Source organism: Mercenaria mercenaria, chromosome 6 (genome assembly GCF_021730395.1).
Source record: "Mercenaria mercenaria strain notata chromosome 6, MADL_Memer_1, whole genome shotgun sequence".
Taxonomy (NCBI): Eukaryota; Metazoa; Mollusca; class Bivalvia; order Venerida; family Veneridae; genus Mercenaria; species Mercenaria mercenaria.
In genome coordinates, this window is record NC_069366.1 from 84,968,659 (window position 1) to 84,994,319 (window position 25,661).

The 25,661-nt window shown below is 36.3% G+C and overlaps 1 protein-coding gene across 3 annotated transcripts in view; it reads left to right on the forward strand.

The window, feature by feature from the left end:
• The window catches only part of LOC123549887 (nuclear factor of activated T-cells 5-like), a 94,820-nt gene that overhangs the window by 35,615 nt on the left and 33,544 nt on the right, over window positions 1-25,661 (forward strand). For all 3 annotated transcript variants that reach the window (XM_053546515.1, XM_053546514.1, XM_053546516.1), the window contains exons 2-5: window positions 4,804-4,938; window positions 15,252-15,356; window positions 20,357-21,323; window positions 23,001-23,070. In XM_053546515.1, coding sequence (XP_053402490.1) covers window positions 4,804-4,938; window positions 15,252-15,356; window positions 20,357-21,323; window positions 23,001-23,070 — 1,277 coding nt within the window. The remainder of the gene's footprint in view (window positions 1-4,803; window positions 4,939-15,251; window positions 15,357-20,356; window positions 21,324-23,000; window positions 23,071-25,661) is intronic.

The following is a 25,661-nucleotide window of genomic DNA, read 5'->3' on the forward strand; positions in this document are numbered from 1 at the left end:
GGTTTTTGTGTTTTGACTTTGAGTGCATTAGCACTGGGAGCGTGATTTATTTTTTGCTGATATGGAATTAACCTAGCTTTTTTTAATTGTATTCATATTCAGATTAGGCTTTTCTTGGTTAAGGCAATCATTGCAAGAGTGAAAAAAAAACACTTTAATTTGCAGTTTAATCACATTAGATTCACAAGGATAAGAAATTAGGTTTACATTGAACAAAGAAGTATATTTTATAGCTCTTTGCATTGAAGGATAAGAAAACAGAATCACTGATATTTTCAGTGAATTTGTTATTTACTTTAAATCAATAGACTTAAACAAAGACAGGAAATAATAATAATAATAAAAAAAAAAGTAAATTTAGTTCCATTTTCAACTTGCATGTCATGGCGCTATTAAAAATCTTTCCACGTTTCCCTAAAATCACTCCACCTCTCCCTAAAATCTCTCCACTTCTCCATAATCTTAGCTGAGGAAGAAATGACTTCTCCCTAAAATATTAGCATAGCTTTAGCCCTGGGTAAACAATGTAAAACAATTAAGTATTGTCTAAAAATTACATGATACATAGGCTTTGAAGGAGTGCTGTGCTAGTAATCAGACTCGGGTCTAAAGGGTAAAATATCAAAGATTTTGCTATGTACTTCAATGCTGTCCATTGGAGTAGCAATCCTAAGGAATGTAATGTTTTTTTTTATTACCCCAGCCAGTGCAAGGACATTCAAAAGGTCTGGCCAATTATTTTTGTTTAATATATTGATAATCTTAAATTTTTAAGTTTCATATGGAGATAATAAGCTCTGTTTCTGACTGGTGTCAGGCTATCTGTTGTTTTTACTGTTATTAAAAAGGTGATATTAATATTAGTATTCATACTATGTGAAAACTACCACCCTTGCAGATATGTTACAATCAAGTTAGCATTCTATAGAGAAGTGTTAGTACCCAAAAGGTGTATAAACCAGAGGGTTAAAAAGAAAATGCAGGTGTTGTACAATTAGCATACAAAAAAAAAAAAAAACGAAAAAAAAAAAAAACCCTACCTACCTACTCACACTAAAAATTCTGGGTCGCGTTACTGCAAACAAACAATTTTTTAAGGATGGCCCTATTGTATATTTGATATTGACATATTTTGAACAATTTTTATTGGTTTTATAGCTATTTCTAGCTATATATAACTAGATTTAGCTATATAGCTAATTTGTGGCTTTTCTGGATCCTGCTTAATAGAAGCTGATGTTAGATAATGATTGACATGGCACTTAGAACTGCTAATACCCATGTTAGTATTGTTACAAAACCAGGGCTTTTTTTCCATATAAATCTTTCTTTTCTTTCTTTTTTTTATAATAATGGCAAACATTCAGTGATGAAACATTATGGCCATACATGGGGGGTTAAAAAAGTGAAAGAACCACCAGCTTTTCCAAGCTACTCAGTCCACGGATTCCACCTAGTACACACTGGCACTTGGTGATAAAAAAATGTGCAACAGGATAAAAGCAAGTGTAATACATTTATGGTTGGAACATATATGCAGCCAGCACTGACATGAATCCGGAGATTGATTCAATGCTGACTACATACGATGGAAGTGTGTTCTGTTGCACAACTGTCTGTGGAAAAAAAAGAAAATTTGTAATAATTTACTGTGGTAGCTTGTATGTGATATGCTAGATGATGGTATTGCCTAGATTGTCTGGTGTATGGTGTAAGATACTGACTTAGATTGATATCAAAATGATTATAAACCATTTTGTGATAGAATGCTAATCTGTTATATTTTCTACTATATTTGTGACTGTGCCCGGGGTCTTACAATATAGTTATTAGTAATGAATCTTGCAGCTTGCCTTTGAATACTTTCTTATCTTTCTGATGGTAAGGGTCCCAAATACTTGATCCATGTTCTAATTTCGATCTTAGTTTACTATTGAATTATAGGCTGCAGTCTTGGCGGAACGTTTTAATAGCAGAATGTATATTACGTTTAAGAAAGCCTAATTTCTTAATTTCTTGCTGGCTTGACTAGCTGTTGAATTTACTCGAGGGGTCCATGTCAAATTTGATGCTACATTTGTACTTCAGTGCCTTAATACGTTATCTGATTAACTGTTGATTATGTAACATATAGACTGTATTAATTGGTTTTTAGCGCACCTGTCACAAATTGACAAGGTGAGCTTTTGTGATTGCACAGCGTCCGTCGTCCGTTCGTGCGTTCGTGCATGCGTAAACTTTTGCTTGTGACCACTCAAGAGGTCACAGTTTTCATGGGATCTTTATGAAAATTGGTCAGAATGTTCATCTTCATGATATCTAGGCCAAGTTCGAAACTGGGTCACGTGCGGTCAAAAACTAGGTCAGTAGGTCTAAAAATAGAAAAACCTTATGACCTCTCTAGAGGCCATATATTTCACAAAATCTTCATAAAAATTGGTCAGAATGTTCACCTTGATGATAACTAGGTCAAGTTCGAAACTGGGTCACATCCCTTCAAAAACTAGGTCAGTAGGTCAAATAATAGAAAAACCTTGTGACCTCTCTAAAAGCCATATTTTTCACGGGATCTGCATGAAAGTTGGTCTGCATGTTCATCTTGATGATATCTAGATCAAGTTCGAAACTGGATCGCGTGCAGTCAAAAACTAGGTCAGTAGCTCTAAAAATAGAAAAACCTTGTGACCTCTCTAGAGGCCATACTTGTGAATGGATGTTCATAAAAATTGGTCAGAATGTTCACCTTGATGATATCTAGGTCAGGTTCGAAAGTGGGTCACGTGTCTTCAAAAAGTAGGTCAGTAGGTCAAATAATGAAAAAACCTTGTGACCTCTCTAGGGGCCATATTTTTCATGGGATCTTTATGAAAATTGGTCTGAATGTTTATCTTGATGATATCTAGGCAGGTTTGAAACTGGGTCACGTGCTGTCAAAAACTAGGTCAGTAGGTCAAATAATAGAAAAACCTTGTGACCTCTGTAGAGACCATATTTTTCAATGGATCTGCATGAAAATTGGTCTGAATATTCATCTTGATGATATCTAGGTCAAGTTCGAAACTGGGTCATGTGCTGTCAAAAACTAGGTCAGTAGGTTAAATAATAGAAAAACCTTGTGACCTCTGTAGAGGCCATATTTTTCATGGGATCTGCATGAAAATTGGTCAGAATGTTCACCTTGATGATATCTAGGTCAAATTTAAAACTGGGTCACATGTGGTCAAAAACTAGGTCAGTAGGTCAAATAATAGAAAAACCTTGTGACCACTCTAGAGGCCATATTTTTCATTGGATCTGTATGAAAGTTGGTCTGAATATTCATCTTGATGATATCTAGGTCAAATTTGAAACCGGGTCAGCTGCGGTCAAAAACTAGGTCACTGGGTCTAAACATAGATAAACCTTTTGTGAGAATGTTCACCTTGATGATATCTAGGTCAAGTTCAAAACCGGGTCACGTGCGGTCAAAAAGTTTGTCAGTAGGTCTAAAATAGAAAAACCTTGTGACCTCTCTGGAGGCCATATTTTTCATGAGATCTTCATGAAAATTGGTGAGAATGTTCACCTTGATGATATCTAGGTCAAGTACAAAACTGGGTCACATGCCTTCAAAAACTAGGTAATTATGTCAGATAATAGAAATACCTTGTGACCTCTCTAGAGGCCATATTTTTCAATGGATCTTCATGAAAATTGGTCAGAATAAACGACGTCATACTCAGTTCATGTGGGGACAGGTGAGCGATTCAGGACCATCATGGTCCTCTTGTTTAGATCTTGTTACATGCATAATATGACATTTGGCTAGGTTGAAGGACATCTTCTATTTCTGCTCCCACAATGACAAACTATCGAGATCCTTTTGAATATACCACTACTCCAGTAAAAAGAGGTAGTCGGAAATGAAAAAAATATTTTACGATACCATGTGTTTTCTTAGGTTGTGAAAAATTGAAATGAAATGAAAATATTTAGGGCACAAATTTGTTATTTTAATTTTTTCAAAATTTTGACTATTTGAGAAGCAGATATATTCTTAATCAGGCTTGTGTATAAATACGTACATGAGCATGAAAGTCATTGAAAGTCATAAAACAAAAAGAAAATTTGTTTGTTTTACATGTAAGATCGAAATATATTCACTCAAGAACATATATATACATTTTCATTCAAGACTATGCCATTCGTGAAAATACTGCATATATGTTGTTCACTCAGAGAAATATATTGCGATCTTACACTGAAACAAAGAAATATCCTCTATGTATTAAAGCTGGTATCTTTATAACCAGTAGCTGGAATGGACCAGAACTGACACTTAAGTACACACTATTTTAGACAAGGTTTTTTCCCTTGGGAAAGACAAGAATATCTGTTGTTGGTATGTGAGACAAGTGTATACTTTACCCAGCACATAGGCAAGAAAGCTTTGTGTTGGTGCAAAACTGGTGTATCTGCTTTCATAATATTTATGTACATTAAATACCATGCATTTATGCTGAAGTGGCAAAATACCTCTCGAAATATCTATTGGTGGAAGTTCTCATTTGAAACATTAAACTTTTTTGACAAAGTCCATATCCAGACATAGGCAAACATAATTTGAAATAGGGAGATTACTTTTAATTTATATTCCAAAGGATATCTATAAACAGTTTTTTTGTTATTTTCAAATTTATGCATGTGCACTGCAAACCAAGATGTTTTGTTAAAACTGATAAGATTTTTTTTTTTACCCTAGTTTGGCAAATGTGGATAGTTACCAGTGTCACCTGACATTTAAAATGTATATTTATCTTATAGAAATGTCAACAGAGGATCAGTCCCCATGTACAGAGAAAAACCTAGTACTGTCACCAAGTGCACAAGAAAACCATGTGGGTGAGCAGGGAAATCAGTCAGCATTATTCCTGGGCAATGGAAATAAAAAAATCACAGGTTAGTCTTTTCTCCCCTTTGTAATAATACTTATAAATACCTGACACATACAGAGATGTGTCTCTTTGAAGTATTTCGTACATGTCATATGGATGTTGCTGCATAGGTTGCAGAATAACAGATGTAGTATAATAATTATTAGGGCTCTAGTACAAATACAAGCTATTTATATATGAATATATATTGTTTTGTAATATGGTGCTTGGTCCCTTCATCCTTTTGGTTTGTAATCATGAGAGAATACCATACCAAACTTCATTTGGCCAATGATTGAAGGGATACATAGGTCAAGGTCACAGAGGCTGAGTCTGGAAGCTGTTTCCGATTAATTAGTTATTTTGACCTTTTGTTATAAATCTTCATGAATGATTGCCTGTGATCATTAGATGACCTCTATTGTTATAGTCAGTAGGTCTAAGGTCAAGGTCACAGAGGGTTTAAGATGGAAAACTGTATAATAAAATCTTACATATCTTTGATACCCATAAAACTGCTTTCACATGTCAGGGATTTTTCTAGCTAATTTGGGAACATAGCCTTTACCCCCAAAATTGGGAATTTTGATGCGTAAATGTTCCATATTGGGAAATATTTAGTCCCATAGGATAAAGTAAGGGTGTGTTTAAAGACATTTCTCATACACTTGTTTCACATTTTAGAACATCTTTAACATACTTCCATTACAAAATTGTCCATAATTTGGTCAGTTTTTGTGCAATTTTGATGAATTTTTTTTTTTAGAATGTAGATTGGGAATTTTTGCACTCATTTTGGGAAAAAAAACATACTTTTTATACGCCCGTTTGAAAAACAGGACGTATTATGGGAACGCCCCTGGCGGGCGAGCGGGCAGGCGGCGTCCACAGACCTTGTCCAGAGCATATCTTCTACATGCATGAAGGGATTTTGATGAAACTTGGCACAATTGTTCACCATCATGAGACGGAGTGTCATGCGCAAGAACCAGGTCCCTAGGTCTAAGGTCAAGGTCACACTTAGAGGTCAAAGGTCAAATTCAAGAATGACTTTGTCCGGAGCATATCTTCTTCATGCATAGAGGGATTTTAATGAAAGTTGGCACAATTGTTCATCATCATGAGAAGGAGTGTTATGCGCAAGAACCAGGTCCCTAGGTCTAAGGTCAAGGTCACACTTAGAGGTCAAAGGATACAAGAATGAAAACTTTGTCCGGAGCATTTCTTCTTCATGCATAGAGGGATTTTGATATAACTTGGCACAAATGTTCACCACCATGAGGCGGAGTGTCATGCGCAAGAACCAGGTCTCTAGGTCTAAGGTCAAGGTCACACTTAGAGGTCAAAGGATACAAGAATGAAAACCTTGTCCGGAGCATGTTTTCTTCATGCATAGAGGGATTTTGATATAACTTGGCACAAATGTTCACCACTGCGAGACGTAGAGTCATGTGCAAGAACCAGGTCCCTAGGTCTAAGGTCAAGGTCACACTTAGAGGCCAAAGGTCAGATACAAGAATGACTTTGTCCGAAGCATTTCTTCTTCATGCATGGAGGGATTTTGATGTAACTTGACACAATTATACACCATCATGAGAGGAAGTGTCATGCGCAGTTCCCTTCTTTCGAATTACTTCCCTTTGTTGTTACTATAAATAGCTTATATTGTAACTTTTTCATTACTAGTCATAGGGAAAAATCGAGACCACTTTTTTGTAGTACAATATGCATGCTACATTCAATTTTGAGGTGTATTTTGACCAGTCTCTACCTGGTAAAGATTTTTGTGAGGACTTACAATTTTTTTTTTTATTTTTTTTTTTTTTTTTTTTTTTTAAAGATTAACTTCCCTTAGTTGTTACTATAAATAACTTATATTGTAACTTTTTTTATAATTGACCGTAGGGAAAAACCAAGACCACTTTTCTGTGGTACAACATAGATGTTACTTTCCAATTTTAGGTGTATTTTAAGGTATCTCTACCTGGTAAGGAGTTTTTTTTGTGGACTTAGAAAAACAAAACACTTAGTTATTACTAAACAACCACAAAGTTAAAATTCCATTTGCAAATACAGGTGCTAGAGTAAAGAAATTTGCTGTGACGGGCGTATATTGTGACATTCTTGCACTCTTGTTGGCATTGGGAATATAGCCGAATAACGGCTATAAAAACGGCCGAAAAAAAACCCTGCATGTGTTATATAGATAGCCCCTTTGTTTTTGGAGTCAATAGGGTACAGGCCAAGGTCACAGTGACCTGAACTTTGAAGAATTACATTTTGACCTGCTGCCTTCAGACTTTTTAAGAGGATTGCATGTGGTAAACACATGACTCCTGTCCCTTTGCAGCCCTTTTTTTGAGAATTTGGGGAAAGGTACCGGGACCCTTTGAGGGGGGAAATTTACATCGTGAAACCCTTGGTTTGTGGAAAATGAAATGTGACAATGAAGAATATTAGCAACTTAATGAATAATCAATAGAAACCAAAGTAAGCACTGTTAGTTTAACAATTTATTTTACTCAAGTCAACAATTTTAAAGAGCAATGTCTCTCCTCTTGAGTTTAAAAATGTCTATAATGGCATCAATGTCAGTGTTCACAAGGTCCTTGATCCAGCAGCAGATGCGGATCAGGGCCTCAAGTTTGATCTGGCAAAGTGTTGATCTGGCTGCCGGTCGAAGAAACGACATGAACAAGTGTTGATTCAGTGTTGTCGTCGGATTTTTCATTTGTACCTGACAGTGCTCCTTGCTTAAACAAAAGATCTATGCGTTTTGTTCCTTTTGCTACCGATTTATTTATTTTTTTCACGTAACAGCGGGAATTATGCGACATTGTTTTGTATGATAACGAAACGTTTGATTTACTATAAAGAATAATAAGCGCCTAGCGATGCCGAACTGACGCTTGTTTTCTATTCATAAACCCTTATAGCGCCTTGCGATATTGATCAGTGACGTCATAGAAAGGTTTAAAAGTCGGCACATGAAAAAATTATTACGGGATGTAAAAAACGAGCAAAAATGTTTGAAATCGATTTTTTTTTTGCTTGGTGAAAATTTTCACAAGGTGGGGAAAAATATATACTTTTCAGGTTGGGGAATGGGGCCGAATATCGGCCCTAAAAACGGCATAAAAAAGGGCTGCTTTGGGGGGTCCTTGGGTATTATTGACCTCTATACTGAAAATTATTAAAGATTGTTTTTGACTAATAATTGGAAATCACTTGATGTTGTGACCTGAGGGACAGGTTTTAGAAGTCAGGTCAAATGTCAGGATCACATTGACCTCAAGACTGAAAACAGTTTTTTAATCTGATTCAGTAACTAAAGAATGCTTTGACCTAGTAGGACTGTCAAGTAGGATGACTGTCTTTGGTCAGTAGCTGACCACCACTGTTTTGGGAGTCATTTAGTCAAAGCTTAAGTTTTCAGTAGGTCATTGTTTAGGTTAAAGTGACATAGAGATTAAAAGTTATTACTTTACATGTACAAATATATGTTTGAAACCTGACTTTGGATGTAGAATTCTTCTTGTAAGGACGCTACCTATCTGGCTTACAGGTCAGTGGCACTGCCCAGGTGCCTGTCCGTGCCTTAATGAGTGCCGAAAGTGTCATCTTGGGCCATCCGCCACCATTAAAAGCTGGATATTTAAAGTCATCCTGTGACCTAAATATGTGTTTGACTCTAGGAAATCTGGAATATTTGGCCAAAATTTTCTTAAAGTTGGCACCAAAACTAAACTTCTTCATTTTAATAAGCTTAATTCCCACTGTCTTGCTGACTGTCCTACATACTCAGAATTGAAATTTTCATTGATTTCTAACTTAAATATGTGTCTGATAACAGCTGTGACATGGTGTCTTATACTGTCTATTATATATATGAAAGAGTATTGGTCCCAGGTGTTTATTTATTAAGTCAAAATTTCAAGATATTCAGAAATTCTTAATAACTTAGTCATAGCTTACTCATCTATTTCGCCAGCTAGTACATTCAGTTTGAATGAAGTTTTTCTTGTGGGGGAGTGGGGAAGGGTGTGGGAAGATGCTGCATTTTCTCTGAAAAGCAGTTTCTTGTTTTCGTATTGTTGTTGATGGGACTTTGAAGATGCATTACATGTATGAGGGGTGTACAATAATAAGAACATATTTCAGACCATGAACATTTATTATTTATTTAACAAACCTTGAAGTGGTTTGTCGTCTTAATTTATCACGGTCAAGAATTCAGATGGAAGGAATTGAGCCACAAGAGCGTTAGTCCGAGTTGCTAAATATATTTAAGCATCTGAATGATGAACCATGGTTAATAAGATGGTAAACCACAAGAAGATCTTGAATGTTTTTCATTTTTACATGTTCATTGAAATATTTTGATAAAAATTGTGCTGGGTTTCATTTATCCGAGTAGTAATGAACTGGAGGGGCCTCTGTGGGCTAGTGGTTAAGGTTGAGCCTCACTCAGGGTGTTGAATTCTTCATGTGAGGAAAGCATCCAGCTTGCTTACGAAAAGGTTGGTTGTTCTACCCATGAACCCGTCCATGATGAAACAATGCACAGAGGGGCACCTGGGGTCTACCTCCACCATCAAAGCTGGAAAGTCGCCATTTGACATGTGTCGTTGCAAACCCAACAAAAACAAACAAATTTAATGAACTGGACATCAAGCTGCATTTTGACATCATAAGTGATGTCATAGTGCTTTCTTACCGGTCTGCATGTTGACCGTTGTTTGTTGCAGAATAATACAGAGTTTGACTTTCTTCTTTGTTTAACTGGCAATCAAATCGAGCCATGTTAGAATGTTTTTTAGGCAACATTATTACCACTAAAGCAGCCATTACATTTTATGTAAATATTCAACTGATTTAAAATAACATGGCTTGAAAAATTAAGTAATTATAGCAAATTTTATGCAAAATATGAAGAGATCTAATTGGATGGGATGACGTTGAATGACGTTGCCATGGGTACTAGCCTTTATTTATTTTTTGTCCAAAGAATATATGATTTTGACATATCAACTTAACATTCCGGTATCTACAGTATATAACATTTCATTGCTTATTGACGATACATGAAGAAATGAGAGCACTTTTCTTGGTATTTATTGAACACCCCTCACATATGAATTATGATTAAATTATCACATTTTTCAGAACAAATTGTTTACCATAGTGATTCCTCTTAAAAAGTTACTATATTTATTAGTAATTATGTCTCCCCTAGGAGACATATTGTTTTTGCCCAGTCCGTCCGTACGTACGTCACACTTCATATCCGAGCAATAACTGGAGAACCATTTGACCTAGAACCTTCAAACTTCATAGGGTTGTAGGGCTGCTGGAGTAGACGAACCCTATTGTTTTTGGGGTCACTCCCGTCAAAGGTCAAGGTCACAGGGGCCTGAACATTGAAAACCATTTCCGATCAATAACTGGAGAACCACTTGACCCAGAATGTTGAAACTTCATAGGATGATTGGTCATGAAGAGTAGATGACCCCTATTGATCTTGGGGGTCACTCCGTCAAAGGTCAAGGTCACAGGGGCCTGAACATTGAAAACCATTTCCGATCAATAACTAGAGAACCACTTGACCCAGAATGTTGAAACTTCATAGAGTGATTGGTCATGAAGAGTAAATGACCCCTATTGATTTTGGGGTCACTCCGTCAAAGGTCAAGGTCACAGGGGTCTGAACATTGAAAACCATTTCCGATCAATAACTAGAGAACCACTTGACCCAGAATGTTGAAACTTCATAGGATGATTGGTCATGAAGAGTAGATGACCCCTATTGATTTTGGGGTCACTCCGTCAAAGGTCAAGGTCACAGGGGCCTGAACATTGAAAACCATTTCCGATCAATAACTAGAGAACCACTTGACCCAGAATGTTAAAACTTCATAGGATGATTGTACATGCAAAGTAGATGACCCCTAACGATTTTGGGGTCACTCTGTGAAAGGTCAAGGACACAGGGGCCTGAACATTGAAAACCATTTCCGGTCAGTAACTTGAGAACCACTTGACCCAGAATGATGAAACTTCATAGGATGATTGGTCATGCAGAGTAGATGACCCTTAACGATTTTAGGGTCACTCTGTTAAAGGTCAAGGCCACAGGGGCCTGAACTTGGAAAACCATTTCCAATCAATAACTTGAGAACCTCTCGACCCAGAATGTTGAAACTTCATAGGATGATTGTTCATGCAGAGTAGATGACCCCTATTGATTTTGGGGTCAGTCTATTAAAGGTCAATGTCACAGTGGCCTGTTCATGTAAAATCATTTTTTGGAAATAACTTGAGAACCACTTGACCTACAATGTTGAAACTTAATAGGATGATTGGACATGCAGAGTAAAGGTCAAGGTCACAGGGGCCTGAACTTTGGTAACCAGTTCCGATCAATAACTTGAGAACCACTTGACCCAGAATGTTGAAACTTCATAGGATGATTGAACATGCAGAGTAGATGACCCCTATTGATTTTGGGGTCAGTCTATTAAAGGTCAAGGTCACAGTGGCCTGTTCATGTAAAATCATTTTTTGGAAATAACTTGAGAACCACTTGACCTACAATGTTGCAACTTAATAGGATGATTGGACATGCAGAGTAGATGACCCCTATTTATTTTGAGGTCATTTGATCAAAGATCAAGGTCACAGGAGCCTGAACAGTGACTTGAGAACCACTAGGCCAAGAGTGTTGAAATTTAGCGGGATGACTGGACATGCCAAGTAGATGATCCCTATTGCAGCCAACCATTAGTGTCTCTTTTACTTTCGCTCCTGACCCCTATTGACTTCTTGCCTATAGGACTTTGCATTGGGGGAGACATGCGCTTTTTTACAAAAGCATTTTCTAGTTACTAGGTGAAGTGGTTAAGATTGTTTAAGTTAAAAAAAGCACAAAACTGACAAAAGTTCTTCTAAAAACCAAATTATCTTTCAAGAATCATGTTGGGATCAAATGGAGATAATTTGGTTTTTAGCTCGACTATTCGAAGAATAGTCTAGCTATTCTACTCACCCTGGCGTCGGCGTCGGCGTCACACCTTGGTTAAGTTTTTGCATGCAAGAACATACAGCTATCATTTAAAGGCATATAGCTTTGAAACTTATTTATTCTTTTTCTAGGTCAATTACCAACCTCACTGGGTCAAGTTCCATAACTCTAACATGTATTTTGAGCAAATTATGCCCCCTTTTGGACTTAGAAAATTCTGGTTAAAGTTTTACATGCAAGTTACTATCTCCAAAACTAATGCAGATATTGAATTGAAACTTCACATGTGTCTTTGGGGTTATAAAACTACTTGATAGCACCAAGTCCCATAACTCTGACCTTCATTTTGGCCAAATTATGCCCCCTTTTGTACTTAGAAAATTTTGGTTAAAGTTTTGCGTGCAAGTACATACAGCTATTACTAAAAGGCATATTGATTTGAAACTTATTTTTTCTTTTTCTAGATCAATTACCTACCTCATTGGGTCAAGTCCCATAACTCTGACATGTATTTTGAGCAAATTATGCCCCCTTTTGGACTTAGAAAATCCTGGTTAAAGTTTTGTGTGCAAGAACATACAGCTATTACTAAAAGACATATTGATTTGAAACTTATTTTTTCTTTTTCTAGATCATTTACCTACCTCACTGGGTCAAGTCCCATAATCTGACATGTATTTTGAGCAAATTATGCCCCCTTTTGGAATTAGAAAATCCTGGTTAAAGTTTTACATGAAAGTTACTATCTCCAAAACTAATGCAGATATTAAATTGAAACTTCACATGTGTCTTCGGGGTTATAAAACTAGTTGATAGAATCAAGTCCCATAACTCTGACATGTATTTTGGGCAAATTATGCCCCCTTTTGGACTTAGAAAATCCTGGTTAAAGTTTTGCGTGCAAGTACAAACAGCTATTACCAAAAGACATATAGCTTTGAAACTTATTTATTCTTTTTCTAGGTCAGTTACCAACCTCACTGGGTCAAGTTCCATAACTCTTAACATGTATTTTGAGCAAGTTATGCCCCCTTTTGGACATAGAAAATTCTGGTTAAAGTTTTACATGCAAGTTACTATCTCCAAAACTAATGCAGATATGGAATTGAAACTTAACATGTTTCTTCGGGGTTATTAAACTAGTTGATAGCATCAAGTCCCATAACTCTGATATGCATTTTGGTCAAATTATGTCCCGTTTCGAACTAAAAACTCTTTCGATATTTAACATTTTGGGTAATAATTTCCTGCTTCTGTGACAATATTTCGAATAGTTGAGCTTGGCTGTCTTAAGGACAGCTCTTGTTAGAATACAGCTATATTTGCAAATGGGAAGTCTGGAATTAGGCTCAAGAAATATTGGTGTCTGAACATGCTGAATTAGAGAAATGTTCAAGGGCTTGTGAATATTGTTAAAAGTAATTTCTCAAAGATGAAAATTGAAGTGTTGAAAATCTCTAGTGAGTCATGTCTCACATTTAAAGTTGAAGGAAGATTATGCTGGACTAGCTATAATAGTCATATTCTTAGCTACATTAAATTTTGTAAGTGCTTGTAAATAAGCTTTACTTTTCCCTGTATATATATATATTTCAGTATTTTATTATCACTTTTAAGGTGGCATAGTAAAATTTTATTTGCAAAAATCTTCAAAGGTGTGTGGCTTTTTTATTAGTTCACCACAACTTACGTTTAAGGTGAGATGTGGGCTTTCATCCATAGTCAGTACTACGGGTGTCTCCTCTGAAACTACTAGTCAGAATCACTCCAGATGAGGTCTGTAGCATCTCTGTAGCATCATGGACATCTCTCAAGTTTGATCATATAATTCAGCTTGGCTTGGGCAGCTTGGGTTAAAATAGAAAAAAAACTTTAATGACCTCTCATGAACTACTTGTTTGTTCTTCACCAAATTTGGTCAGTAGCACCCTTGTATGGATCTCTATCAAGTGTGTTCAAGTGGTTCTGCTTGGCCCCTTATAGCTGGAACTAAAAACAAAGAAATCTTCTAACAACTTCTTCTCGGAACTGCTTGATGGATCTTCACCAAACATTGTCATTAGCGCCCTTGCGTAGACCTCTCCAAAGAGTTGTTGAAATAGTTCTGCTTGACCTCTGTTAGGGTTGATGGAGCTTCAAAAGAAAAACAATCTTTAAGCAACTTTTTTTTGATGAACCACTTAAATAATGTTCTGTAACCATGGTTTGTAGCATCCTCTAGCATCCTCTCATGTTTTGGGAAAGGGTTCCACTTGACTTCCTCTAGTCTCCAGGGTACTGTCAGTCATAATTCAGGATGGATGTATTTCACACTAAACAAAATTGTTGTATTTAAGGTAGTTTTGCACGTTTGATAAACCGGAAGTGATGGCGTAACGTCATTTATCCGGAAAACGTAGAATAAAGGCTGGATTTGGCGTACGGAAATGAAAATAATTTTGATTTAATCGAAACCTGTGAGTAAATTTATTACAATGGCACTGTTGCTATATACCTAAAGTCAAAATATGATATTAAAATATATGACACGTTAAAAACTTCAAAAAATGTCTTAAAATTAGCGTGAAATGTCCGGTTCACTTCAATCTTGGTCAGATATCTCAAAAATAAGCACATGGACCTATACATTTTATTTCACCAAATTATAGGCCATATATTTATTTACAACTGTGAGAAGTTTCATCAAAATCTACATTGTAGAAAAATTTCTGTTCGCGAAAATGTTATGAAAGTTATGATTTTCCCATAGACTCCCATTATGAATATTGCGTGAGGTCCAAATTTCAAATCAGTCTAGCAAAAAATCAAGCACACGACCCTATCTTTTTTATTTGCTGAATTTTCTAGGTATATTCTGAAGTTTTGAAAAATCAGAGTTTAATCAAATTCTACATTGTAGAAAAAATTTCGACCTTAACGTGCAGAACCACCTTAATGATACAGTTTGTCCTGACATACATATTTAAGGTTAAAAGGTCAAGGTCAGATGAGTTTGGCCCTCTTGTTCTCTTTATTGGGCTATATTGTTTCATAATCTTAAGCTCTGTAATCAGCTTTGTTTAGCTATATAGGGATTTAAAAACACCTTTCCAAATATTTATATAGCTTTAAGCCTTTATATACTTTCTAAAAATAATATAATTTTAAAATACAAACTTTTGAAGAGTTCAATGAAAAAAAAAATCATAAAGCATTAATAATTGTCACCTAAAGAATGTGTCTCTATGGCAACAGTGGTTAATGTCAGAGGGACCCCTTTAGGTGACTAAATTATCATTTTGTGGATGCTTAGTATCACATACAGCTTTCTTTTCTAGATTTATCCGACTCGTCTGCAGCCAAGCTATTAAAAACAATTGTGATTGCCAGTCAAACTGCAAGTCAACAACAGAGTCTGGCCAGCCTTACAGAAACTCGACAAAGTAAGAGTTTTTATCTGTTTTAATACAAGATTTTTAGTGTTCTTGATGCATGTATGTTTTACATTCTTGATTACGTTAAAAATACTGTACCGTCGACAATTTTTAGCTCACCTGAGCACGAAGTGCTCAAAGGTGAGCTTTAGTGATCACCCTGTGTCCGTCGTCCGTCCGTCCGTCGTCAACAATTTGACTGTTAACACTCTAGAGATCACATTTTTGGCCCAATCTTAATGAAACTTGGTCAGAATGTTACCCTCCATAAAATCTTGGATGAGTTCGATATTCGGTCATCTGGGTTCAAAAACTAGGTCACCAGGTCAAATCAAAGGAAAAGCTTGTTAACACTCTAGAGGTCACAATTTTGACCCAATCTTAATGAAACTTGGCCAGAATGTTACCCTCCATAAAGTCTTGGACGAGTTCGATATTCGGTCATCTGGGGTCAAAAACTAGGTCACCAGGTCAAATCAAAGGAAAAGCTTGTTAACACTCTAGAGGTCACATTTTTGGCCCAATCTTAATGAAACTTGGTCAGAATGTTACCCTCCATAAAATCTTGAATGAGTTCGATATTGGGTCATCTGGGGTCAAAAACTAGGTCACCAGGTCAAATCAAAGGAAAAGCTTGTTAACACTGTAGAGGCCGCATTTATGACTATATCTTCATGAAACTTGGTCAGAATGTTAATATTGATGATCTTAAGGTCCAGTTTGAATCTGGGTCATGTAGGATTAAAAACTAGGTCATCTGGTCAAATCAAAGGAAAAGCTAGTTAACACTGTAGAGGCCACATTTATGACCATATCTTAAAGCAACTTGGTCAGAATGTTTATCTTGATGCTCTTTAGGTCAAGTTTAAACCTGGTCAGCTTCGTCAAAAACTAGGTCACTAGGTTAAATCAAAGGAAAAGCTTGTTAACACTGTAGAGGCCACATTTATGACTATATCTTCATGAAACTTAGTCAGAATATTAAACTTGATGATCTTTAGGTCAAGTTTGAATCTGGGTCATGTTGGGTCAAGAACTAGGTCATGGGGGCAAATCAAAGGAAAAACTTGTTAACACTCTAGAGGCCACATCTATGACTGTAACTTCATGAAACTAAGAATGTTAAACTTGATGATCTTTAGGTCAAGTTCGAATCTGGGTCATGTGGGTCAAAAACTAGGTCACGGGGTCAAATCAAAAGAAAAGCTAGTTAACACTGTAGAGGCCACATTTATGAACATATCTTGATGAAACTTGGTCAGAATGTTAATCTTGATGATCTTTAGGTCAATAGGTCAGGTGAGCGATACAGGGCCTTCATGGCCCTCTTGTTTATATTTTGTATTCTGAATTTTAGATACTTCACTCAGTACAACTCGGATATGGGTTCGTTGAATCCATGCAAGGAAGAGTTTGTTTTATATATGGATGTTGTTTCGTATTAATTTGTTATATTTGTGGTTGAATCATTTTAAAGTTACTTATAATTATTAAGTTGGTTCATCTTGGTCAGTATTAATGAAATTCTTAGTTTCCATTTTATTATTTCTGATGTTTTTAAGCAAGTGCTTTCCGAAGTTTCGTTTTATACAGTCAGAAGACTCCAGTGTTCATTCCAGGATTTTTTTAAGTGGGGTCAAAGGGCCCCATGATGGCAAAAAATTGGGGACATTTGAAAAAAATAGGGACCATGAAAGAAAAACTGATTTACATGAAAGGAAAGGCTGTATTTTTAACACTTTTCTTACATGGAGTTCAAGGTATTATTTTCGCGGTTCGTAAAACATAATAACAAAGAGAAAAGTGGACACTTCACAGGTCGCTCAACACGACAAAAACGAAACAAGTCATATTTTGACCGTTACCGAAACTTAACCACGGAAAGTCCGACAGCCATGAATGCGGATTTACTACGGAATTAATGTTTGTCGTCTGATTTTGGCTAAGCGGTTAGGCTATTGAGTGGTCTAGCGGTCTCGAACATGTCATCTTTCTTTGGAAATTTGTTCTCCATCGTCTGCTTTTTTTTAACGGTTAGAGAAAAACGTAAAATTGGATTTCTTTTTTCTCCGAATCGCGACTGTTTTTTTTTTTGTCCACCATTGCATAGCAACATTGAAAGCTGTATGTTGTTAGGCGACCGGAGACTGGCTACTATTTTAACATCGACCAATGAAAATGCGCGTTACGTCATCGGAAGAGTCTTATTCGATTCACAACTTCTGGAAGTCGGCTCATTGTAAACGGACTGTTTTCTAAAAAGTGTGCGCCCAACGGGCGCTATAGTGCAAACTTTTATGCGCCAATACAGTAAAATACGCGCCTATGGCCCCATGGCGCGGCCTGGAATGAACACTGGGAAGACCTGAAGAAATATTTTTTGTATACCTGTAACTTGTGTGAAATTACCTGTCTGATGCTTTCCATAAAGGAAATTCCATTCTAAAAATGCTTTTTATGCCTGGGTTGGCATATAATAGCTGGACAGTCCACCTGTCCGTCTGTCTGTTTCTGATCAGTAACTGAAGAACATTAAAATTTTAGGCCTGCAGACATAAAATTTAAAAGGATGACTGCCTGTGGTAATTGGACGACGGTCCATCCGTCTACAGGTCTGTTTATGATTGATTACTGAAGAACGCTTAGGTCTGCATGCTTCAAACTTTATAAGGTGATTGCCTGTGGTAAATAGAGGATCCCTATCATATGGAGGGTCAGTAGGTCAAGGTCACAGTGACCTTCAGACTGAAATCATTTTTAGCTCGACTATTCGAAGAATAAGTAGAGCTATCCTACTCACCACGGCGTCGGCTTTGAAACTTTCAACACTTGTTTACCATCATCATGGCCAGTTATAGGCAAGAGCACATAACTCCATCAAGGATTTTGGCTGAATTATGGCACCTTTTGACTTAGAAATCATGGTTAAGTTTTTCGTACCAGTTCATATTTTGACAAAGTCTTTTGAGATAAAGCTTTGAAACTTTCAACACTTGTTTACCATCACCATGTCCAGTTATAGGCAAGAGCACATAACTCCATCATGGATTTTGGCTGAATTATGGCACCTTTTGACTTAGAAATCTGGGTTAATATTTCGTACCAGTCCACATCTTGACAAAGTCTTTTGAGATAAAGCTTTGAAACTTTCAACACTTGTTTACCATCACCATGTCCAGTTATAGGCAAGAGCACATAACTCCATCAAGGATTTTGACTGAATTATGGCCCCTTTTGACTTAGAAATCATGGTTAAGTTTTTCGTACCAGTTCATATTTTGACAAAGTCTTTTGAGATAAATTTTGAAACTTTCAACACTTAGTTACCATCACCATGTCCAGTTATAGGCAAGAGTACATAACTCCATCAAGGATTTTGGCTGAATTATGGCCCTTTTTGTCTTAGAAATCTGGGTTAATATTTCGTACCAGTTCATATTTTGACAGAGTCTTTTGAGATAAAGCTTTGAAACTTTCAACATCTGTTTCAATCACCATGTCCAGTTATAGGCAAGAGTACATAACTCCATCAAGGATTTTGGCTGAATTATGGCCCTTTTTGACTGAGAAATCTTGGTTAAGTTTTTCGTACCAGTTCATATTTTTTGTAAAGTGTTTGACATATGGCTTTGAAACTTTTATCACTTGTTTAGTATAATAGTCTCTATCTGTAGGAAAGAGAACATAACTCTGTCATCTATTTTGGCTGAATTATGGCCCATTTTGGACTTTGAAATTGGTTCTGTTTCCATACAAGTCCATGTTTTGTCAAAACTATTTGACATATGGCTTTTAAACTTTGAACTCTTTTTTATCATTATGATTTCCATCTGTAGGCAAGAGTACATAACTATTTTGACTGAATTATGGCCCTTTTTGGACTTTGAAATTGGCTCATATATTGCCATTTAGTGCAAGACTTATCGAAATCAAAGTAATACAGGAACATTGTTTGTCTAATCTATTTATTTCTTTTGTCTGAATATCTGTTGAAATATTTTGACACCATTCTTCAATCAATTCTTCGAATAGTCGAGCGCGCTGTCATCAGACAGCTCTTGTTTGACTGATAACTAAAGAACTTTTTGGTATACAGGCATCAGATTTCATAGGATGATTGCCTGTGGTCAGTAAATGACCCCTATTGCATTTTAGGGTCATATATAAGACAAACATAGTTATCTCTTACAGCCTCATTTTCTACCTGATATTCAGACGGTTTGTCAGTTTAAAATATTCAGAATGTAACTTGGTCAATTTGGTGATAAAAGATGTCACTAGGTCAAATTATTGTAAAACTTGGTTAACAGTACTTGATTTACCAACTTTGTTCAAATGATTCCAGTTTTTCGAAAACACGACCATCAGAGGGGGTAGTCTTTTTTCATATATGTATACAGTATTTCCTACGTGCATATAGTAGGAACTTCAAAAAAATCTTCTTGTCAGAAGGCGCTCACCCAATTTCAGAATAATTTCACAGATAGTTTCCATGTGTGACCATCTATTAAAATTGTTCAGGCAATCTGGAAAACTCAGTTGAGCTATCTAGGGCCATCATGGCCCTCTTGTTTGGAAAAAAGTCTTCAGAGCTTCAGTCTCTTGTTACAGCGGAGAGAAAATAGACAAAAAGGTCACAGAATTTAATTGTAAATGTATTAACATCTGCAAAAGGTGATAAATTTTGTTTGTTTGTTTTGGGTTTAACGCCGTTTTTCAACAGTATTTCAGTTATGTAATGGCGGGCAGTTAACCTAACCAGTTTTCCTGGATTCTAAACCAGTACAAACCTGTTCTCCACAAATAACTGCCATCTTCCCCACATGAATCAGAGGTGGAGGACGAATGATTCAGACACAATGTCTTATCAAATCGTCACGGAGAACATAATGCCTCACGCAGGGCTAATTCATAACCCTGCGATCCGTAGATCTGTACTCACCCTGTTGAGCTAAGCAGGTGGGCTAAAAGTGATAGATAAATAAATGGTTTTGTTTTCCATATTTCAGCTATGAAAAACCCACTCCCACAGGATTTACAGAGTTTCAAAGGAGATCCTTTTGTGCAAATATTAAACAAAACACAAAATGGTCAACCAGAACAACAGCAGCAGCAGCAACAGCATGATCAGCAGCAAAATGCCCAGTTTATTATTGCCGGTCTATCAGAGATGAATACCACTCCTACAAACTTCAATGGTGTAAATACCAATCTTATCAATGATTTTGTTAATTCTTACAGTTCTAAAGCGGTTGGTGAAGGATTGCATGTGAATACAGAGCAAAATTCTATTCAAAATACTTCAGAAATGCCAAAATTTGAAAGTTTAAACTCTCATCAGCAACATTCTCCAGACTATAATATAGAAAAAAGTGGTGTACTTCAAAGACTTCTTTCTGGGGAAAATATTGCCGAGCGAACTCTAAATGTCTCAATTCCCACAGGCAGCTATACAGTGTCTAGTCCTACAGATTATTCAAAATCATCCCCAACATCATCAGCAAACAGTCCTTACGGAGATTCAAACTTAAGTCCATTTGGAGAGAACACAGAAGGGACTACTTACATGGAAACTGATCCTTCGGGATTTAAAGACTTACCAAAAGCTGTGAATATTTCTGACACAACAACACAATCCAGTTTAATCATCCATACTGGAAATTTGCAGCTTGATTCTATGTTGGAAAGTAATATTGAAAACGAAGTTAAATATGACACAACTTGTGAGTGGAGTGTGACAAAACTTGACGAAAATCTTGATGGTACAAAAACTGGCAAAGTGCCAAGATTGCACCAGGACTCTGATGCATCATCAGCATTATCACCAAGTGTAGATAACGTTTTTCGGGCAGAAGGTGCCCAACAGGAAGTTCCATCAGATTTTACGTTTCAATTGTTTGGACAGGGGGAGACTGAGCAAGGTGCAATCGGGGTGTTTCCTGGCATTGTGTCGGATACTAGTGAAGTCTCACCGAGGTAAAGCTAACAAAGTACTTCTTCTGAGAAAGTGTATACTTGAACCATGTATTTCTTCTTCATTACTTCAAGGGTTTAATTGGAGTTTAAAAATGTTTAAACTGCAGAAATTTTTGACGTTTTTGTTATTCAAAAGTCAATTCTGGCCTAAAAGATTGCCACTATTTTGCAAGATAAATTTAACATTTAGTTTTTTCATTTTTATTTTGTGTTTAAGGGGCCTCCGTGGCCGGATGGTTAAGGTCTCTGACTTTAAATCACTTGCCCCTAATCGATGTGGTTTCGAGCCTCACTTGGGGCGTTGAATTCTTTATGTGAGGAAGCCATCCAGCTGGCTTACGGAAGGTCGATGGTTCTACCCAGGTGCCCACTCGTGATGAAATAATGCACGGAGGGGCACCTGTGGTCTTCCTCCACTATCAAAGCTGAAAAGTCGCCATATGACCTATAATTGTGTCGGTGCGACGTTAAACCCAACAAAATAAATAAATAAATATTTTGTGTTTAACCTTCAGCCTGCTGGCAGCAAGTGATTCTGACTTTACGACCAGTGCAGAGCAAGATCAGCCTGCACATTCGTATATCATCATGGTCTGCACTGTTTCCTATTCAGTCATTAAATTTTCAGTGAACACCCCTTCGGAAAATAAATGGTATTGCCCAAATTGAATGATGGACCAGTTCAGTTTAGAAATTCAGCAGGGTAAAGGTTAATATTATATAACACAGGTTAAGACAGTTCATACTTGAAGGGAATTGTATAAAGATGATGCTGATTCCAATTTTGCTATAACTGAAACCTCACAACAATTGTCCGACTTTTAGAAGATTTCTCTTGATTGCATTCCATTGTTTTGTAAAGTGAAACACAGTTCTCGTCATTGATTTTTGTTAGTCAAATAGTGAACAACAAGATACAGTGAACAACATTTGACAAGAGAGTAAATAACTGTTGAATTATTTTATGGGTTAGAACTATGCTTTAAATCCTGACAAATAGGCAAATTTTCTACTTACCTTTTCTTAAACATTTGATAGCCATGAATTTATGTACCAAGGAATATACCTATTTTTTTCCTACTTTTTATGTAAGCAGAATGTCTAATGCAGATGACATTAAAAAGGAAGTTTGTCATTTTGTCTGTTTCCTCAAACATCATTCTTGATCATATTACTTCCTATAAATTTTGTTTAATTTTGATTTCTGTCTAAAAGAAAAGAAACAAGGACACTTTTAAATGTCGACTGTTTCTTTCCTATATTAGGTTTATGTACATTTTAAACAGGGCTTCAATGATCTGAAGTTGATGTTTGTGTTGCTGCAACAAAATGTCTCATTACTTAGATTGTAAGTGTTTGTAGCATTATATGGCCTAGATACCAAGACACAAATTTACATATAGTTCTACTATGAAATTCTTAAAACTATTTCTTGACAGTTTAGTTGTCAAATCAGGTTACAAAATTATATCTCTTTCTCAATAAACCTGTAACTTAAAGTAAACATATGTTAAATTTTAAATCCATGTCCGCACGAAAAATTAATGCTGTCTTTTAACTGGAACAGTAACTTTGATGAGTGTTTTTGTTCAGTTATTTATATATTTGAGCAGTTCCTTAGAACAAGTCTTGCCATCTGATGTGTAAATAGGCTTTTTGTATTTTTTTTTATTGCAGTCAACATTCTCCTCCTTTGTCATCCCCTGCAGAGACGTTCAAAACACCACAGACTCTTCCTCATAATGTCGTAAGTATTTTGTTATTTTTGTATATATATATATATATAGAGAGAGAGAGAGAGAGAGAACTTTATGTACTGGCTGCACATCTAAATGTCTTGTAGCTGTGATTATATAATTTTGTTCATGTCAGTAATTAAGAAGCAATATTAACCTGTAAGCTCAGAATTTTAAAGGTGGATAATCAGATTTTGGCCATGTAACGGATTTGTTCGAAACTTTAGCATCTGATCATTTACACTCATTTATGTTCACTTAACACTTAATACAAATTAGATTTTCACTGGAGGTATTTTTAAAATTTCATTTTCATATCCTGGTTGCCCAACCAAGATAAAGTTGTTTTATCATAAGTATAAATTTGATAAACATACTTTGCCTAAAGAAGTGTATAAATATTAGACATATTGTAATATATTTGTAAAATATTTGAATTAAAAATTATGTATTTAGATGGAATTCATTAGGAACGCAAGTTTGAAAAATTATTATTACCTCCCTTTGCCTATCTTGGTTGCGCAACCAAGATAGATTGGAAATAAATGAATTCAGAAGCTACACACAGCTTTAAAACTTGCATTTTGGTTCAGATTGTTCAATAGTTAATATGTCTATCAAATGCAAATGTAAAACTAGACATTGTATCGAAATAAAAAGAAATACCCAGCTTTTTATATACTTTCATATTAAAGGGGAGTAATTACAAAATTTTATAAAAATAATAAAATATACATTTCAAATAGGAATCTAACTCTATGTAATCGGTCTTTTTGTTCCTTAAATAAGTCTCTACCAGAATATACAAAAAGTAAAAAATGTCATTAAATGTTGATTAAATGTGATTGACCACCTTTAAAAAATGATGTGTAAAGTTCAGTGGAAAATTGTCCATTATTGAAGCTTCAACAGTGTTTCAGTTATATATCAGTGGGCAATTAACCTAAGCCAGTACTAACCTGTAAGCCACTTCTTTACATGAAATTGGTGAATCGGACGTTGTGGATGAATGGTTTGAGTCACAGTCGTCATGAAGAATATATGTCTCTCTAGGGGATAGAACTCACAACCCCGCAATTGGTAGACCCGCTGTCTCCCTATTGAGCTTAGCTGGGGGAAATGTTGTTATTGACATGACTATATAGGTGCAAAGATAAGTCAGTATTATCAAAGAAAAGTGAAAAATTACCAAGTTGTGCCATTCAGTAACCAAGTTGTGCCATTCATTAACCATGTTGTGCCATTCAGTAACCAAGTTGTGCCATTCATTAACCATGTTGTGCCATTCAGTAACCAAGTTGTGCCATTCATTAACCATGTTGTGCCATTTCAGTAACCAAGTTGTGCCATTCATTAACCATGTTGTGCCATTCATTAACCAAGTTGTGCCATTCAGTAAACAAGTTGTGCCATTCAGTAACCATGTTGTGCCATTCCGTAAACAAGTTGTGCCATTCAGTAACCAAGTTGTGCCATTCAGTAACCGAGTTGTGCCATTCAGTAACCAAGTTGTGCCATTCATTAACCATGTTGTGCCATTCATTAACCATGTTGTGCCATTCAGTAACCAAGTTGTGCCATTCAGTAACCAAGGTGTGCCATTCATTAACCATGTTGTGCCATTCATTAACCATGTTGTGCCATTCAGTAACCAAGTTGTGCCATTCATTAACCATGTTGTGCCATTCATTAACCATGTTGTGCCATTCAGTAACCAAGTTGTGCCATTCAGTAACCAAGTTATGCCATTCATTAACCATGTTGTGCCATTTCAGTAACCAAGTTGTGCCATTCATTAACCATGTTGTGCCATTCAGTAACCAAGTTGTGCCATTCAGTAACCATGTTGTGCCATTCAGTAAACAAGTTGTGCCATTCAGTAACCATGTTGTGCCATTCAGTAAACAAGTTGTGCCATTCAGTAACCAAGTTGTGCCATTCAGTAACCGAGTTGTGCCATTCAGTAACCAAGTTGTGCCATTCATTAACCATGTTGTGCCATTCATTAACCATGTTGTGCCCATTCATTAACCATGTTGTGCCATTCAGTAACCAAGTTGTGCCATTCAGTAACCAAGGTGTGCCATTCATTAACCATGTTGTGCCATTCATTAACCATGTTGTGCCATTCAGTAACCAAGTTGTGCCATTCATTAACCATGTTGTGCCATTCAGTAACCAAGTTGTGCCATTCAGTAACCAAGTTGTGCCATTCATTAACCAAGTTGTGCCATTCATTAACCATGTTGTGCCATTCAGTAACCAAGGTTTGCCATTCATTAACCATGTTGTGCCATTCATTAACCAGGTGGTGTCAATCAATAGGCAAGTTGTGCCATTCATTAACCATGTTGTGCCATTCAGTAACCAAGTTGTGCCATTCAGTAACCAAGTTGTGCCATTCATTAACCAAGTTGTGCCATTCATTAACCATGTTGTGCCATTCATTAACCAAGTTGTGCCATTCAGTAACCAAGTTGTGCCATTCAGTAACCATGTTGTGCCATTCAGTAACCAAGTTATGCCATTCAGTAAACAAGTTGTGCCATTCATTAACCATGTTGTGCCATTCATTAACCATGTAGTGCCATTCATTAACCAT